General features: G+C 39.1%; 1 protein-coding gene across 1 annotated transcript in view; it reads right to left on the bottom strand.

Annotated features, from left to right (window-relative positions):
• AHRR (aryl hydrocarbon receptor repressor) overlaps positions 1-14,301 on the bottom strand; it is an 83,352-nt gene that overhangs the window by 8,220 nt on the left and 60,831 nt on the right. Inside the window, exons 5-7 of the mRNA XM_049830458.1 lie at positions 4,493-4,582; positions 3,056-3,185; positions 1,457-1,590 (exon numbers count right to left, since the gene is read on the bottom strand). Coding sequence (XP_049686415.1) covers positions 1,457-1,590; positions 3,056-3,185; positions 4,493-4,582 — 354 coding nt within the window. The remainder of the gene's footprint in view (positions 1-1,456; positions 1,591-3,055; positions 3,186-4,492; positions 4,583-14,301) is intronic.

Genomic DNA, 14,301 nt, shown 5'->3' with positions numbered 1-14,301 from the left:
TCTTCCTAGTAGCTGGTATAATGTTGTGTTTTGGGTTTAGTATGAAAGTAATGTTGATAACAGACTGATGTTTTCAAGTGTCGCTAAGCAGTGTTTATACCAAGTCAAGGATTTTTCAGCTTCTCATGCCCAGCCAGCAAGAAGGCTGGAGGGGCACAAGGAGTTGGGAGGGGACACAGCCAGGGCAGCTGACCCAAACTGGCCAGAGGGGTATTCCATACCATGTGATGTCATGCCCAGTATATAAACTGGGGGGAGTTGGCCAGAAGGGGCAAATTGCTGCTCGGGAACTAACTGGGCATCGGTCAGTGAGCAATTGCATTGTGCATCACCTGATTTGTATATTCTAATTCTTTTATTATTGTTGCAATTTAAGTATTATTACTTTTTTTCTTCCTTTTCTGTTCTGTTAAACCATCTTTATCTCAACCCACGAATTTTATTTTTTTCTCAGTTCTCTCCCCAGTCCCACTGGGTGGGGGGAGCGAGCAAGCAGCTGCATGGTGTTTAGTCACCGGCTGGGGTTAAACCACGACAGAAGTATATGGACTGGCACAACCCAAGGGCTGTGCAGGCAGACACCAGGGGAAAAGATATGCCCAAGATAGCCAGATACAAAGTACATAGGTTGGAAGGAACCATCCATCCCTGTCTCAAATCTCCATATGACCGGAAGGCAGAGATCAAGTTAATAGCAGGCTGCTGCCTCTTGGTGAAAAAATTACCTACCACAAAATGACCAAAGAAAAATCAGTCCATTTGAGTTGGGCATTTTCCAGAGCTGTAAGATTAAAACAGGGATGCAGAAATGACTAACTGGTACATCTGTTCAGACCCATAGGCTTCCAGCAAATGAGCATCTGAGACAGAAGTTGCATTTCCTTGTGTCGTGCTGACCCTCTCATTTTCTTTGCACGTGCCATACTTTGTCGTAAGAAGAAACAGCACTGGTCTTTACTAAGCAAATGGGGAAGTGATTTCTAGAAATGACCCACTCCTAGTAAGGATGTTTGAGGAGCGTGTGAGAGACTTTCTAATTCCGGTTTTTATTATTAAAGGGCCCTTTACAAAAGGGGAAAATGGATCATCATTATTCCCATTCCTTAAAGCAAATACTTTGTGCTTAAATGTTAATGGTTGAAACTCAAGCTTGCTGCCCTTGTGCTAGGCCCAGTACAAATCAAGGACAGATATTGTCCAAAAGAGCTTAAAACCTAAAAGTTTATAGATTCTTTCTGTTTTAAATATTACAACCTTCTTTTCTCCCATCACTCTTTACACATATTAATAAATGTCTTCAGGTGTTTCTTGTTAGTGCACAGCAAATGAAAACTGTATCCTGCCCATGGCTCTCCATAGTATTTATGTTCAATATTTATGCTGAAATATTTTTCATATGAAGTAATTAAAATCTAATATGTCATGACTACAGTTGTCTAAGTGAAATTATACTTACAAGGAAGCCAGAAGTACTGTCCAACAAGCAGCGAACTCGACAGATGAAACAACGAGTTAAGAAGGAAGAATAATCTGTTGTTGTGCTGTCATTCTCCTGTGCTTTAAATAATTTACTGAGAATATATTCTTCTCCTAGGAACAACAGTGGAGGTAATATATATCAGATCACATAAAGAAAGAACGAAAATGTTCTGTAGCCAATTGAAGGAGCTCTTATGGAAATTGCTAAAAATTACTTTATGGAAGGGCAAATATTAAATTGTGTCATGTATAGATACATCTGCACATGCTCTACCAAAAGAAAGAAGAAAAGCTCTACAATGGGATTCAGGTGAGTTTCTTCAGAAACTTTGACTTTTTTATTTCCTGAGTTTTTGTGATTTTTAATGATGCAAAGCAGGATAACAGATGTTGCTGGTTTTGAGATCAGAGATCACAGAAAATACATTAGAAAAAGGAACGAAATAAGGAAAATGCTAATGCAAGAAAAAAAAACCAACAAATGAACAGTGGCTGATTAGCTAATGTTCAGCTGTTGCCTCCCTGATTTTTAATGAAGCATTTTCCAGTTTTGGACTACAAGTGCATAGCTTTTGGAATACTTATTTCCCAAAAGACACAAGTATTTGTACAGAAGTATGAACTCCGGAACTGAAATTCTCCACTGTATATATCAGGACAAAAATTGCAAATATTTGTAACTTTTTATAGTTTGAAATATTAATGCACATTGTTTAGTTTGTTCTCTGCATACTTCCTACAAAATCTTGCGAAGTTCCTCACATATCTGTAAGACTCTTGCAAAACACAGAAACTGTAAGAAATTCTACCAAAGTTTCATGACTGTGTTCCTGAGGACTTCATAAAGGCTGCTGACGGATTTCTTGCAAGTCTCTCCCCACCCATCTGGAGGCTGTGCTTCCTCAATTTCTTTCCTCAATTACTTCCTTACCTTATGGTGAAATGCATACATTTTGCTGGGATCAATAATTCTTTATAAAGTTAACAATTTCATCCCCGTTGTATTTTCTGTAGTCATGATTTCAGTTTAACGATTCATGTAGGAGAAACCTTGAGCACATGTATCCACCTGCCATCCCAGGGAAATAGAGCCTCAGAGGAAAAAAAAACATTGCTAAACCTACTTGTTCTTCTGAAGACTCCTGTCTACATAATTTTGCATGGGAAAACAAGTGGCAGAAAGTGATGTTGCCACTGTGGTACTGTACAGAAACTTTTTGCATGGGTTTTTTTTGCATTAATGAGAGGAATACTAATGTCCTGATCAGTGTGAACAAAAGGTTGGTAGGATGAACACTGATGCTGTTCATTCTGCGTGTATAAGAATATCCATTGGTACATTAGTCAGAGAAGAAAGGAAACATCAATTTTGTAGCTTCAATGGCACACACTATCTTATAAACGTCAAGGATCAGGAAGAAACATCACCTAGGGGACAATAACATTATAAATGGCCACTATGCAGCTTACCAGTGAAGAATCTGGCTTGACATGGAACAGACGTGGCCGTAGGTGGAATGCAATTCTACCTCTATACAGTGGTGCCTATGTTTCCAATCAATATATACAATCCCACCTGTTTCTGTCTGTAGTTGCTGTCCAGACGACATCTGGGGAGGATTCATGGCCCAGTGCAGTTGTCTACAGAAATCCTGGCGATCATCCACATGAATGTAATCATATATGTTTTGGTGCATTACATCAGTCTGAAACAATTACAGCAAGGAACGTTTAATTTGTAAGTGTAGTGAGGCAGACGCTCATCTTTAGGCTGATACTTTCCTTAAAATAATGACTGGTGTAGGATACCTTCAGAGCAAAGATTGATTGAGGCAAGTTATTTCGGAGGGCCCTGTTTTTCCCATCTGCTTTTTGACTTCACATCCTAAGATGTTCCTTTTTATTCTGAACCCTTTTGTGCATATGCAAAGGTGTCATAAAAAAGTCCCGACTGGCAGCCGGTGACCAGTGGCGTCCCCCAGAGATTGATGCTGGGACAAACCCTGTTTAGTTTCTTGATTAGTGAATGATGGGATAGAGTGCACTCTCGGGAGGTTTGCAGTGGGTACCAGCTGGGGAGAGCAGGACGGCTGCTCAGACCTTGACGGGCTGTAAAAATGGTCTGACAGGAACCTCAGGAAGTTCAACAAAGGCAAAGTTCTCTCTAATTTTCGGTAGGAAAAGAAAGATATTGGCATACCAAAGTGAGACCAGGAAAGTGCTACCAAGACACTTAAGAGGTCTGGAGCATGTGACGTAGCAGGCGAGGAGAGAAGAACAGGGTTTGTTCAGCCTTAAGAAAACTTCAGAACTTACTGCCGTCTACATTAACTGAACGAGCGGGTGTAGAGAACACAAAGCCCAACTCTTCTCAGAAGAGCAAGGTGGGAAGACAAGAAGCAACAGACACAAGTTGCAACATGGGAAACTAGGACTTGATATAACCAAAAAAAATTTACAGTCAGGGTGGTTCAACACTGGAACACATCTTCCAGAAGGGTCACAGAAACTCAAAACTTGACTAGATGAGTCCCAGATCAACCTGCTCTACCTGGATCTGCTTTGAGCAGGAGGTTGGACTAGATGACCTCCAACTACGTGCTTCTGTTATTCTGTGACTTTACAATGTATTTATTATACAGAGGCAACCAGTCGAGAATAGCTGCATCTTATACTGAAATTGAAAGGAAAGTTTTAGCTAAATCTTATTTTTATAATGGATCATGTTTCTGTTAACAAAAGCTTTACAAAAGGAACAAAACTACAAGGAATTCATCTTCACCTGTCAGATCACACACATAAAGAAAAGAAAATTAGTCTGAAATGGCATAGTAAAATAAGATAATTTCAGTAATTTTAATTAAAAAATGGTGTATGCCTAATCAGCAGTAGAAGGATAAGGTGAAACAACATAGAGTGCTGCATTTTAGAAAGCCATTTAGCAGAAGCAACTACAAGAAAGTCATTACAATGACAGTGACTAAGTATTCTAAATTTTTGTTAATATATTTACCTGATGAAACCCTAGATAGTCCACAATTGTCGATGAAGCATAAAATATCATTCCATCTGCACTCACCACCAATGCAAAACCGTTCAGTGACTAAAGAAGGGAAAATAAGATAATTAAAAAGATAGTCAGAAAGAAAAGAGTAAAATGGGTATAAAATGTAATAATTTTAAGAATATTCTAGACAGGAAACAATCATTTTGCAAAAAAAAGTTGGATATCAAATTTTTGCACAAAGTCCTTTTTTTCCTCAGATGAAAAATTAATAACAATCTGGAACATGGGGTTTTTTCCTTTTTTTTAAATAAGCTAGGATAGCTAATTACAGTGTAACTACCATATTGCATTACTAGTTTATTATCTACTTTAAATTTTATTTTGTCATTAATTCATACAATTAAAAGTTTAATAGCAAGTGTCAACTACTTTTATTTTGCTTTTTATTTAAAACAGTGCATTCCATAATAATTACTTTGATTTTATATCTATTGATACATATAGATAATATAGTAATCTCCAACAAGAAAATGAAATACATGTGCTGTTGTAGCTATGACTTTAAAACTGGACGTGTATTTTAAAGTATGGCTATTTTCTTAAGCTTCTATAAAAATACATACGTAGCATAATAGCACAAATACAATGAATATAAAAAGTAAGCAATAAATACTTCACTGATATAACCAATGTTTAGTCTAGAAAAAAGCTAAATTAGTTCTCATAGACTCAGTGATGCAAGGAAAGCAACCAGAGAAATCAAAAAATAAAAGTAAGGATTACATGAAGTACATGATGTAAACATTACGATCCATCATGCTGCATGCAGACTGACTAATTTTGCCTCTCTTCCCTTGATAAAGATTCAGTAACATATCTTCACTCCAGCAGGCTTGCATTCCAAGGTAGTTTAGATGATCCTTTCATGTGATGGTTTTGAGGTCTTGTGAGATTACAGTTCAAATAGCTGCTGCTGAAATACTGCTATATTATTATTATTACCCTTGCTTCACCTTTCTCTCAATTTACTGTTGTAGCGATGTGCCTATTAATCCTGAGTTAATCCTGAAGCACAATGAGGGCAGCTTTTCAATTGCTCAGTAACCAGATACACTGACATATTTTTGGGAGCTTGGTTCTCTTTTTCGGTTCCTAAATAAGGACCAGATTTCCAAGACTGCTCGAAGCCTGTTCCCACTGTGACAATGGTGGGCAGAATTTCAAGAGTTCAGTGCACAACAGGCCGACTCCTCAGAAGATTTGGGCCCATTCTTAGATGTGGAGCACCTTTGGAAACGTGGCCCAGTGGGACCATACATGGCCAAGGGCTCTGCACCTTGAAGAACCTCTGAAACAGTGACTGGAGAAATGTAGTAGAGAGACTACAATAGCTCACCTACATTTGGAAAACGCTGTAGGAGCAACTGATTCAATCAAGTCAATGCTAACCATGAGTCATTGCTAAGAATAGTCAAGGGCAAACCATGTTCAGCTCCAGGTCAGCTCCACAGATACAGATCCTTTCCAGAATAAGTGTTACCTCTGCCTAGTTGGGTTTGTGTTGAACACTAGTTATCCCTGTTGACTCATCAAACACAAGCAGTTGCTGGACTGGTGCTATTTTCTGCTCTAAATAATGCCCAAATTAGTCCCAGCACCTCACCAACCAGAAGACAATGTGTCAAGATTTCTACATCTTCACATCTGTGCCTTTCACTGCGCTGAGAGGAGCCTCCATAGATGGTATCTGTCATAATCCATTTCCAGTGTCAAGTGGAGACAAGAAAGCATTTTTGGCATCTTGTCTCTTTGGACTCATCTTCACAGCAATGAAACCATCAGTGCTGTGATGTTAGAAATTTTATTACATTTTGAACATCTGGCAGGCCTTTTAATTTGGACAGACTAAAAATTTCCACAAAGGTAACCATAGGACGTTTAAGGGAGCTCCTTCACGTCTGTGGCTGTTACCATGCACATTCCAAAAGACCTCCAGTCCTGCCCCTGCAGCCAGGGCAGGTAGTAATTAAGAATATTAATGTTTTTAATTAAAGAAATGTTCTTAACCTATGCAAATTAATCACAGAATCATAGAATGGTTTGGGTTGGAAGGGACCTTAAAGACCATCTAGTTCCAAGCCCCCTGCCATCGGCAGGGACACCTTCCACTAGACTAGGTTGCTCAAAGCCCCATCCAACCTGGCCTTGATGCATCAAGCCCCATCTGGGAAAGCTTAAAAAATGACCACAAGATCTGAATATGATCAAAGAATCTCACACAGTGTTGTGCTGAACACCCTTAAAATGTGCCTTCCATTGTCCTGCAGGCAAGCTGGAGTTTTTCAGCCCCAATAGGAAATAGCCAGGGAGCACCCGCCTTTGCCAAGGATTGCTTTTATGAATCAAGAAATAAATACCCCTATTCAAAAATGAATCTTCTTCATCCCACATATTGGTAGATACTCTTTAGGCCTAGACATATACCCTAAGAGATCAGTCTCTAGCTTTAAAATGTAAAACTTGCTCCCCCACAGTGGAAGATGGGCAGTTTTTTCTTTACACAAGTTTTTCTTTCACAGAGCCAGAGCTGGGCTGGACCAGATGCAGCAGTTTGTAAAAACGGGAAAGGGAAATGGGACCATGTGTATTTCTAAGGGTTCAGATCAGTGGACTAGCAACTACATCTATGAGATTGGAGGAGGTATTAAGGAAGGGTGGGAGGGAGCAAGAGGAAAGAAGTGGAGGAAAAGTTCAAGGAGCCACGTGTTTAGGTTAAGCCAGAAACGAGTATGGATTTGAGGGAGGTATGTAAGTGAAGATAATCACAAACTTCCCCTGCTTTGTTTTTGTTTTGTTCTCAAAATGCTTATGTCCTCTCCTGAGTTAAGATCTCTTAACTAAGTATCGCCTGGTTTTCATGACCCCAAACGCAGACATCAGATGCTCTGCCCTGCAGGCAGGAAAAGCAAAACCCACTTTGGTGCAACAACTTTTATGGAGCCACATGAGGCTATTGATGATCAACACAAATTCCATGTGTCTAAGCCTCATTTTAGCTGGGAAACCTGCTGCTTCAGCCACACTAAAAAGAGATGAGCTGGACATGGAGTAAAACTTCATACCCACTGAGTCTTACCCATGACTGCAAATTTTTCAGTTTTCTCACTATTACCCTAAAGTGCAGTTCAGTGTGAAACCTGACATCTGTAATACAAAGGACTCCAAATAGAGTTGGGCTGAGATTTATACTTTTCTTACCTACTTACCACAGCTGCGGAGAAGGAGGATGGTGTTTCCTAGCACCTGGGTCTGATGCCCCAGGGTTGGGTAACAGTGATTGCAAATTAGAAGGAAAAGACCTTTTCTGACCTCTGAGATAAATCTTTTGGGTATCATATACAACTCCATACTCAAGCCCTTTACAGTAACACTGTATAGAGATTTTCCATTATTCTGGCCAGAATCCTAGTGATTTGTTAGACTGAGTGGAAGAGAGAGACATCTTCAGTCCTTGAAAATGAATGAAAACTATTCCCAGCTTTTTTGTTCTAGGTTACCGGGTCTCATATTAAACAGGACAACAAAGTATACGGCTCCACTTACGATTTTAAAAATTCTCAGTTACTGAAATAAAATTCTCAGTGATAGCTTTTTCTCATTCCCAGTGAACAGGAGGCTGCACTGGTGTGCTGTGTCAGAATTACAGCAGCCATCTGCCTGGGTAATCAATAACCTGGGGGGAAGAAAAGGGAAAGAAGACACGGACCAGTCTCATACCTGTGTAGTTCACGCTCCCTAATGTGAGCACATGTCTGCCCAAAACACAGAGGGGACAGCACAGAGAAGATGAGCTCTCCCTTTTCACTTTATTCCTTTCAGTAGAAATAATGGAAAGCCTAAAATAGGGCTCTTGGATTTAGAGGAGGAAATAACCAAACTCCACAGCTCAATCTCGACGTTGTGTACAACTGGTTTGTTTTAATCAATAAAGCCCACTTGCATCCTACCACAATTTTTAGCAATTTTGCATATACTTACACATGCACAGAGGGACACACCCACACATAGAAACACACACACACACAAAGATATTTGCGTGGACATTAAAACTTTTGCAACAAAAACCAACTAACTTCAAATCTGAAAAAAATACATGGTTGTAAACTGCCATTTGGTAAACCATATGGATTCAATGACAGATGGAATTTCTAATCCAGGATAATAGCTGAAACATGTGAGACAGACTTAAGTATGTATTGTGAACATTTGTTTGTTTGTATTTGGCTTTTTAAAAACACTTACATGAGTTTTCTACATTGTACTTAAAAAATGAATTCATGGGGGGTTTTTTCCCAATGGGGGAAAAAAAAAAAAAAAAGAGAGAGAGAGCTTGGCACCAGACAGGGGCCTGTGTTCTTTTGAAAAAACATGTACATCCAATTATGTACTCACGAAAAGCTGCACCTGCTACTGAAACAAAAAAAAACAATTAATCTGTCAGTTCAAAGAAAGTATGACATTATTCTGGTGCCCACAGTAGCTGTGAGATGAAAGTTATCAGTTCCTTCCATTAAGAAGTTTTCGAAACATTATTAGTCAAGAGGTTCTCTTTGGGAATGAAGGCAAATATTTTGAGGAAGATAGGACTTCCTTTGGCAAGATCCTTTATATATCCTGATATTTTTTTCTGGTCCCATAGCAGAAAATCAGCCAGCAAATACTTCAAAGATATTTTGGTCAAGGTCATGGCATAGTAAAAATAAGGAGGGGGGGGGGGGGGGGGGGAAGAGCGAGAACAAGTTCCAATCCACATTTCTCTTATTACTCTTCCTTGAAATAAAGGAAAATTCACTAGCATTAGGTCTCCAGAGACCATGTTACTATGGTTACTAAAGTACAACAGTCAAGGCCTGCAGCCATCCCTTGCTTTGAACAGATTTTCGAGTCACGCAACTTGGGTACTAAATTTCCAGGGTCAGTTGGCTCACAGTTTATCTGGAACAGCTTCATTTAATAGTGGATCGCTGGGTTTTTGCATCCTATGTGGGATGGGGCCATTTGCTAGTGATCTAAATAAGTAGCTATTTGAAAACTCTGGAAATTATATACTCGTTCTTGTCTTATGAATATTAGGAGGAAAATGCAGACAGTTAATGTGTCTTCTGTCTTTAACTGTATTGTTTAGTGAATCAGTATTTCTTTCCACTGGTGTTTTTAGGACTCATAATTGCCCTTCTCAAAAATCCCTCTGGAATCCCTGAGGTTCTCTTTATAAACTGAAGAAAAAATGAAACTCTTACAGAACCCTGAAATAAAACCCCGCATAAAAGACTATTCAGAAATACCGTATCTGGTGACATCAGAATATGGCCTTTGCTCAACAAGTACAGTATCTCTTAGCCCTCCGGACTCTTCTGTATTTCTCTGGTATCTACAAAGCAACTTCAAAAGGAATATTTCTGTGAGTAAGCACTATTTCGTGCAAAGGGGGAGTGGCAGAATTGTTTTTAAGCATTCAGTTTTGATCAAAGGCTTGCGTGTACTGCTTAGTTTTCAGGCAAAAGAAACAAAACAGAAGATGAGTTTCCATCATTTGAGCCAGGGGAGGAAGTAAATCCTACAGGCTGAAGCCTACAGCCATGGGTTTATATGGGAAGCCTTTTGGAGGGAAAGTGCTCAATCTGATTGATTGGTTTTCATGGACAGCAGAAATGTTTCTTTTCAAATACAAAAAAATACATACATGTGATCATTATGTCCCTTCCACTCTTCTTGTCTTCCCAGATAAAACAAAGTTCAAGTTCCTGCCTATGTCCTTGAGCCTGGATATCACTTCAGGCTCCTTAAAGACAGTATGGAAATTCAGCATCTAGTACTGCACTACCCAGAGCAGGGCCCGGCAAAATTTTCAAAGATCACTCACATTGCCAGAAGAATTTGAGCCCTGGCCCTCCCATTTACTGTCGGAGGAAACAGCTGTGCCATCTGAAAGGCATGGATGGTTGTGAACCATTCAGCTGGTGAAATTGCTTGTTATTCCATTTTGCATATCCCTTCACTTCCTGAGGAAATAGGGCAACTTTGGAGATACTTGTTTATATATGTGTCTTCAGTCTAACAAGGGAGCTGGAACATTGTGGCTCGTCAAGAGGCAGCAGACAAAACTGGCCTCCTGGAAATCAGTTAGGAAAATGTAAGTCATTGGGCTCTGGTAATTGTGAGCTATAAACTTTCAAGAAAACATAGTAGTTCCCTGGAGGGTGAGATTGTAATGTGTGCACACATGTAAACGCATTTTAAACCATGGTGATGTTGTTTTTTATATGCTTCATATGTAATAAGCATTGGACACAACCAAGAACAACTTTGCCTTTAAAGTTGTGCTGATTGCATGATGCAAAATTGTAAATGTAGTTTTTCTTCTCTTACACTTTCCTTCCAAGCTAAGCTTTTGTAACAAAGCATGCTTAGTCTGTGTCAAATCCTTGGGTAGGGCCTCTCTTCTTTACTATATGCACAAACCACTGGCCTCCGATGAGCCCGATGACTCAAAACCAACCACTCTGCCCAAGACGGTACTGAGAAACAAGAGCTGAAGCATCGTTTGGATTTGTATGTGCAGAAAGTTGATGTCGTGCACACCAGAAGGAGATACATCCCAACTGAATCCCATTGTTTTCACAAGTACTAAACACTGGAAATGAGAATACAGACGGCGCTTCCAGAGTGAGCAGTACTAACGACTAATAGCTTAAAGACAGGTTAGGGAAGGTTTTGTTGCTGCAAAAGTGAATTCACAGGTGACACCACACACCTCAGTACAAATTTGTTATATGTCATGTTTGTTTAGAATAAATTATTAACACCAACAATGCTTTCTATTGGCGGCAAGGTTTGGTGGATTTTTTAATGACTAATTGTAAAATATCACAATTCTTTTCTTTGCATTGCCAATTAGGATTTCATACGGGAAGGGAGCGTATGAATACTATCTGAGATTAATGGACATTATACAAGTACTGGAGACTATAGTAACTTAAAGTAGAATAATATTCAAATCATTAATTCTAAAATTGTCAGGAAAAAGCACATTTTATTTATTAATAAATAGATACATGTGTCATGATTACTGGATATGCTAGTGAGAACTTGGATGAGTAATGTGTAATTTACCTTAGCAATTATCATGAAATTATACTAAAATGTGATATAATCTTTTATATGTTTTCCTTTAGCCTCTTTTATCAATCATGATGTTGAATTTAAAACTGTGCTCTACCAGTAATGGAACCCTACTGTCAATGCTCTTTCACAAATACTATGCCCTGGACTACACTAGGAAATAGAAACATCTTTATATTGATTTATGCAGTTTCTTATTTCACTTCCTCAAAAGCAGATGTTGTATTCACAGATGGAAGCAAAGCTGGGGCAATATCATATCTTCAGTGCAAGTTCAGCCCTTCATTCTTCCTGAGTTCTGCAGCTGCTCTGAGCTTTTCAGTCTTCTCTTCCACAATTTCAATATAGAAAATGCAAGCCTGATTAATTCCATTTGAGAAGACTCAAAATGAAGCATTAATTGCTCACCACTCTGCATTTGTAATAACAAATTTAGTTAGGTAGCCTTTGCAATAACAAATGTAGTAAGATTACCCATTATCTTCCACAGAAATAACTTACTGAAAAGAGTCTCAAGTAATATTTATCCAACATGTTGGACAATTAGACATATGTAAGTACCAAATGTCTGGAATTTTTTTTTTTCAGTGTTATTTACATGTAAGTGCATCAAGTCCTGAAGAGAAGAAGCCGTCATAATATTCCATCCACAGCTGACTTTTATTTGTACTTGCAAACTGTTAATGAGCATGAATGGCAGACATCTCTTTCTGTAAGGAATCAAAGCCTGAAAGAGACAATGTTGCAGCCTATATACTGTAAACAGAATGTGATGTCCTAATTTCAGAGCACTATATTTCTGTGTATTTAGCACTATATATCACGTTTTCTAACACAGAACTATTTCAGGGGGTGGGGAGAAGAGCAAAACAATCTGTATTTCACATTCTGTTCAATAATATATGCTAACCCAGCTTTTTTAAACACCATTTCAGGTCAGTGGAGTTTTTAGGGAGTGTGGCATTCCTGAATCTGACTCTGGGAACTGTCTTACTGAGCTAGTTATCATCTTAAGCACGTTTTGTATCCTTTAAGTATCCTGCATAAAACTCACCGTCCCACACTGGCAGCAGGTGTGAATTCTGCTATTAATGTATTACACTGACCCAAAGAGGTAAGCAATACTTTCTCTAATCTAGATATCAAGTGGATGACAGTGGATCGTGTGGAAAGAGGTAAGGACGGAAAGTTAGAGACAACTCCTCTAACCAGCAGCAATGACTGCAAATCTAAAGCTAAGTTATAGACCTCAAGGGCCTTCTGCAAGCCCCTGCTTTAGTTTGAGCAGACATTTCTTATTGCTAAAAAAAGCCCAGTCTCAGTTACTGGAGAATTCTGGGGGCATTGCAGTACTGGGAGGAGGGGGTAAGGTATGGAACACACTGGGGAGAATGCCTGCTGTTGGCCACCATCAGCTTTTGCTGCTAGGAATTTCTGGAAGAACTGCAATTACAATGGGATACAAAAACTAGCTCACTCTTCTTTTTTCTACTCATAAAATGTCAGGGACAGTTAAAATCAGAATGATGGTGATTTCTCTTGAAGTTCTTGAAACAGGAACAGAACTGTTTGAAGGTTGCCTATCTGTCCTCCTGACTCCAAATCGATACTATATCCTTCCTAAGAGGAAACAGTACATTTAATGGTCAGCATCATGGTTTTTAATAGCAGTTTTCTTTTCAGTTCAAACCCGTCAAATAGCATATTCAAGTTTCATTAACTGAGGTAAGCAAAAAGTAAAATTGAAATGTATGTTTTTCTTTTGAAACCTTCATAACCACAAAACAAAATCACTGCAAATTTGCAAAAATTCTTAAGACAACACACAATCTTGCCTGGGCCTGCTTTCTTGCTCATCACTTCACCTTACTGACAAGATAGCAAGGCTGCAGCTCATTAGCTTTTCTGAGTTGAGAATGGGGAGTATACTGGAAGCAAGTGTCACTGTAAATACAGATTAGGCTACTAACTTATAATTTCACTTCAACCAGTTGAAGACCAGTTAAACAATGTAAGATTGCAATTATCTATGATAATAGGCATTATTTAAAGTGTATTTCTATTTCTTTGGGGTTTTTTTTACAATACATGACTTTGACATCTTCAAAAACAGGACACTTCCTCAAAAGCAAATGCTCATACAGAAATTTGTATGGAAGGAACAGTGTGTTATGATTGCCTTTGTTACTTGAATGCAAAAAGTCTAGCTCTAGTAGCAGACTAAATCCCAGTGCGTCTATACGATGCAGTGCTCACATACAGATATTGAACCTATTGATTGGCAAGAACGGTTGCCAAGGATTAGCTCTGAAGTCAGTGAGAGAAAAAAAAAAAATATCTGAGCTGAAACGGGAGAATATGTTTTGTTGGGGAGGAAGTCACGTGGCCGCTGGACCGTCTCCAGAGGCACCGAAATAGCCTGAGCAGAAACAGAGGAAGCGGCTGTGAAAAGTGAGCTCGGGTGGAGTTGGCTGTGATGAACAGTCTGGAGACAGCAACAGCAGCCCGAAATTCAGATCCACGTCTGGTCTGTGCCCAAAGCTTATTGATTCTTTACCTTAACACTGCTGTACACCTAAAATTCCTCAGCTAGGCCTCCTTGTATGACAGCAGGTTTGCCTCTGCCCTGACAA

This window comes from Accipiter gentilis, chromosome 27 (assembly GCF_929443795.1).
Source record: "Accipiter gentilis chromosome 27, bAccGen1.1, whole genome shotgun sequence".
NCBI lineage: Eukaryota > Metazoa > Chordata > Aves > Accipitriformes > Accipitridae > Astur > Astur gentilis.
The sequence above is the reverse complement of the archived record's forward strand: the minus strand, read 5'-3'. Positions and strand labels throughout refer to the sequence as shown.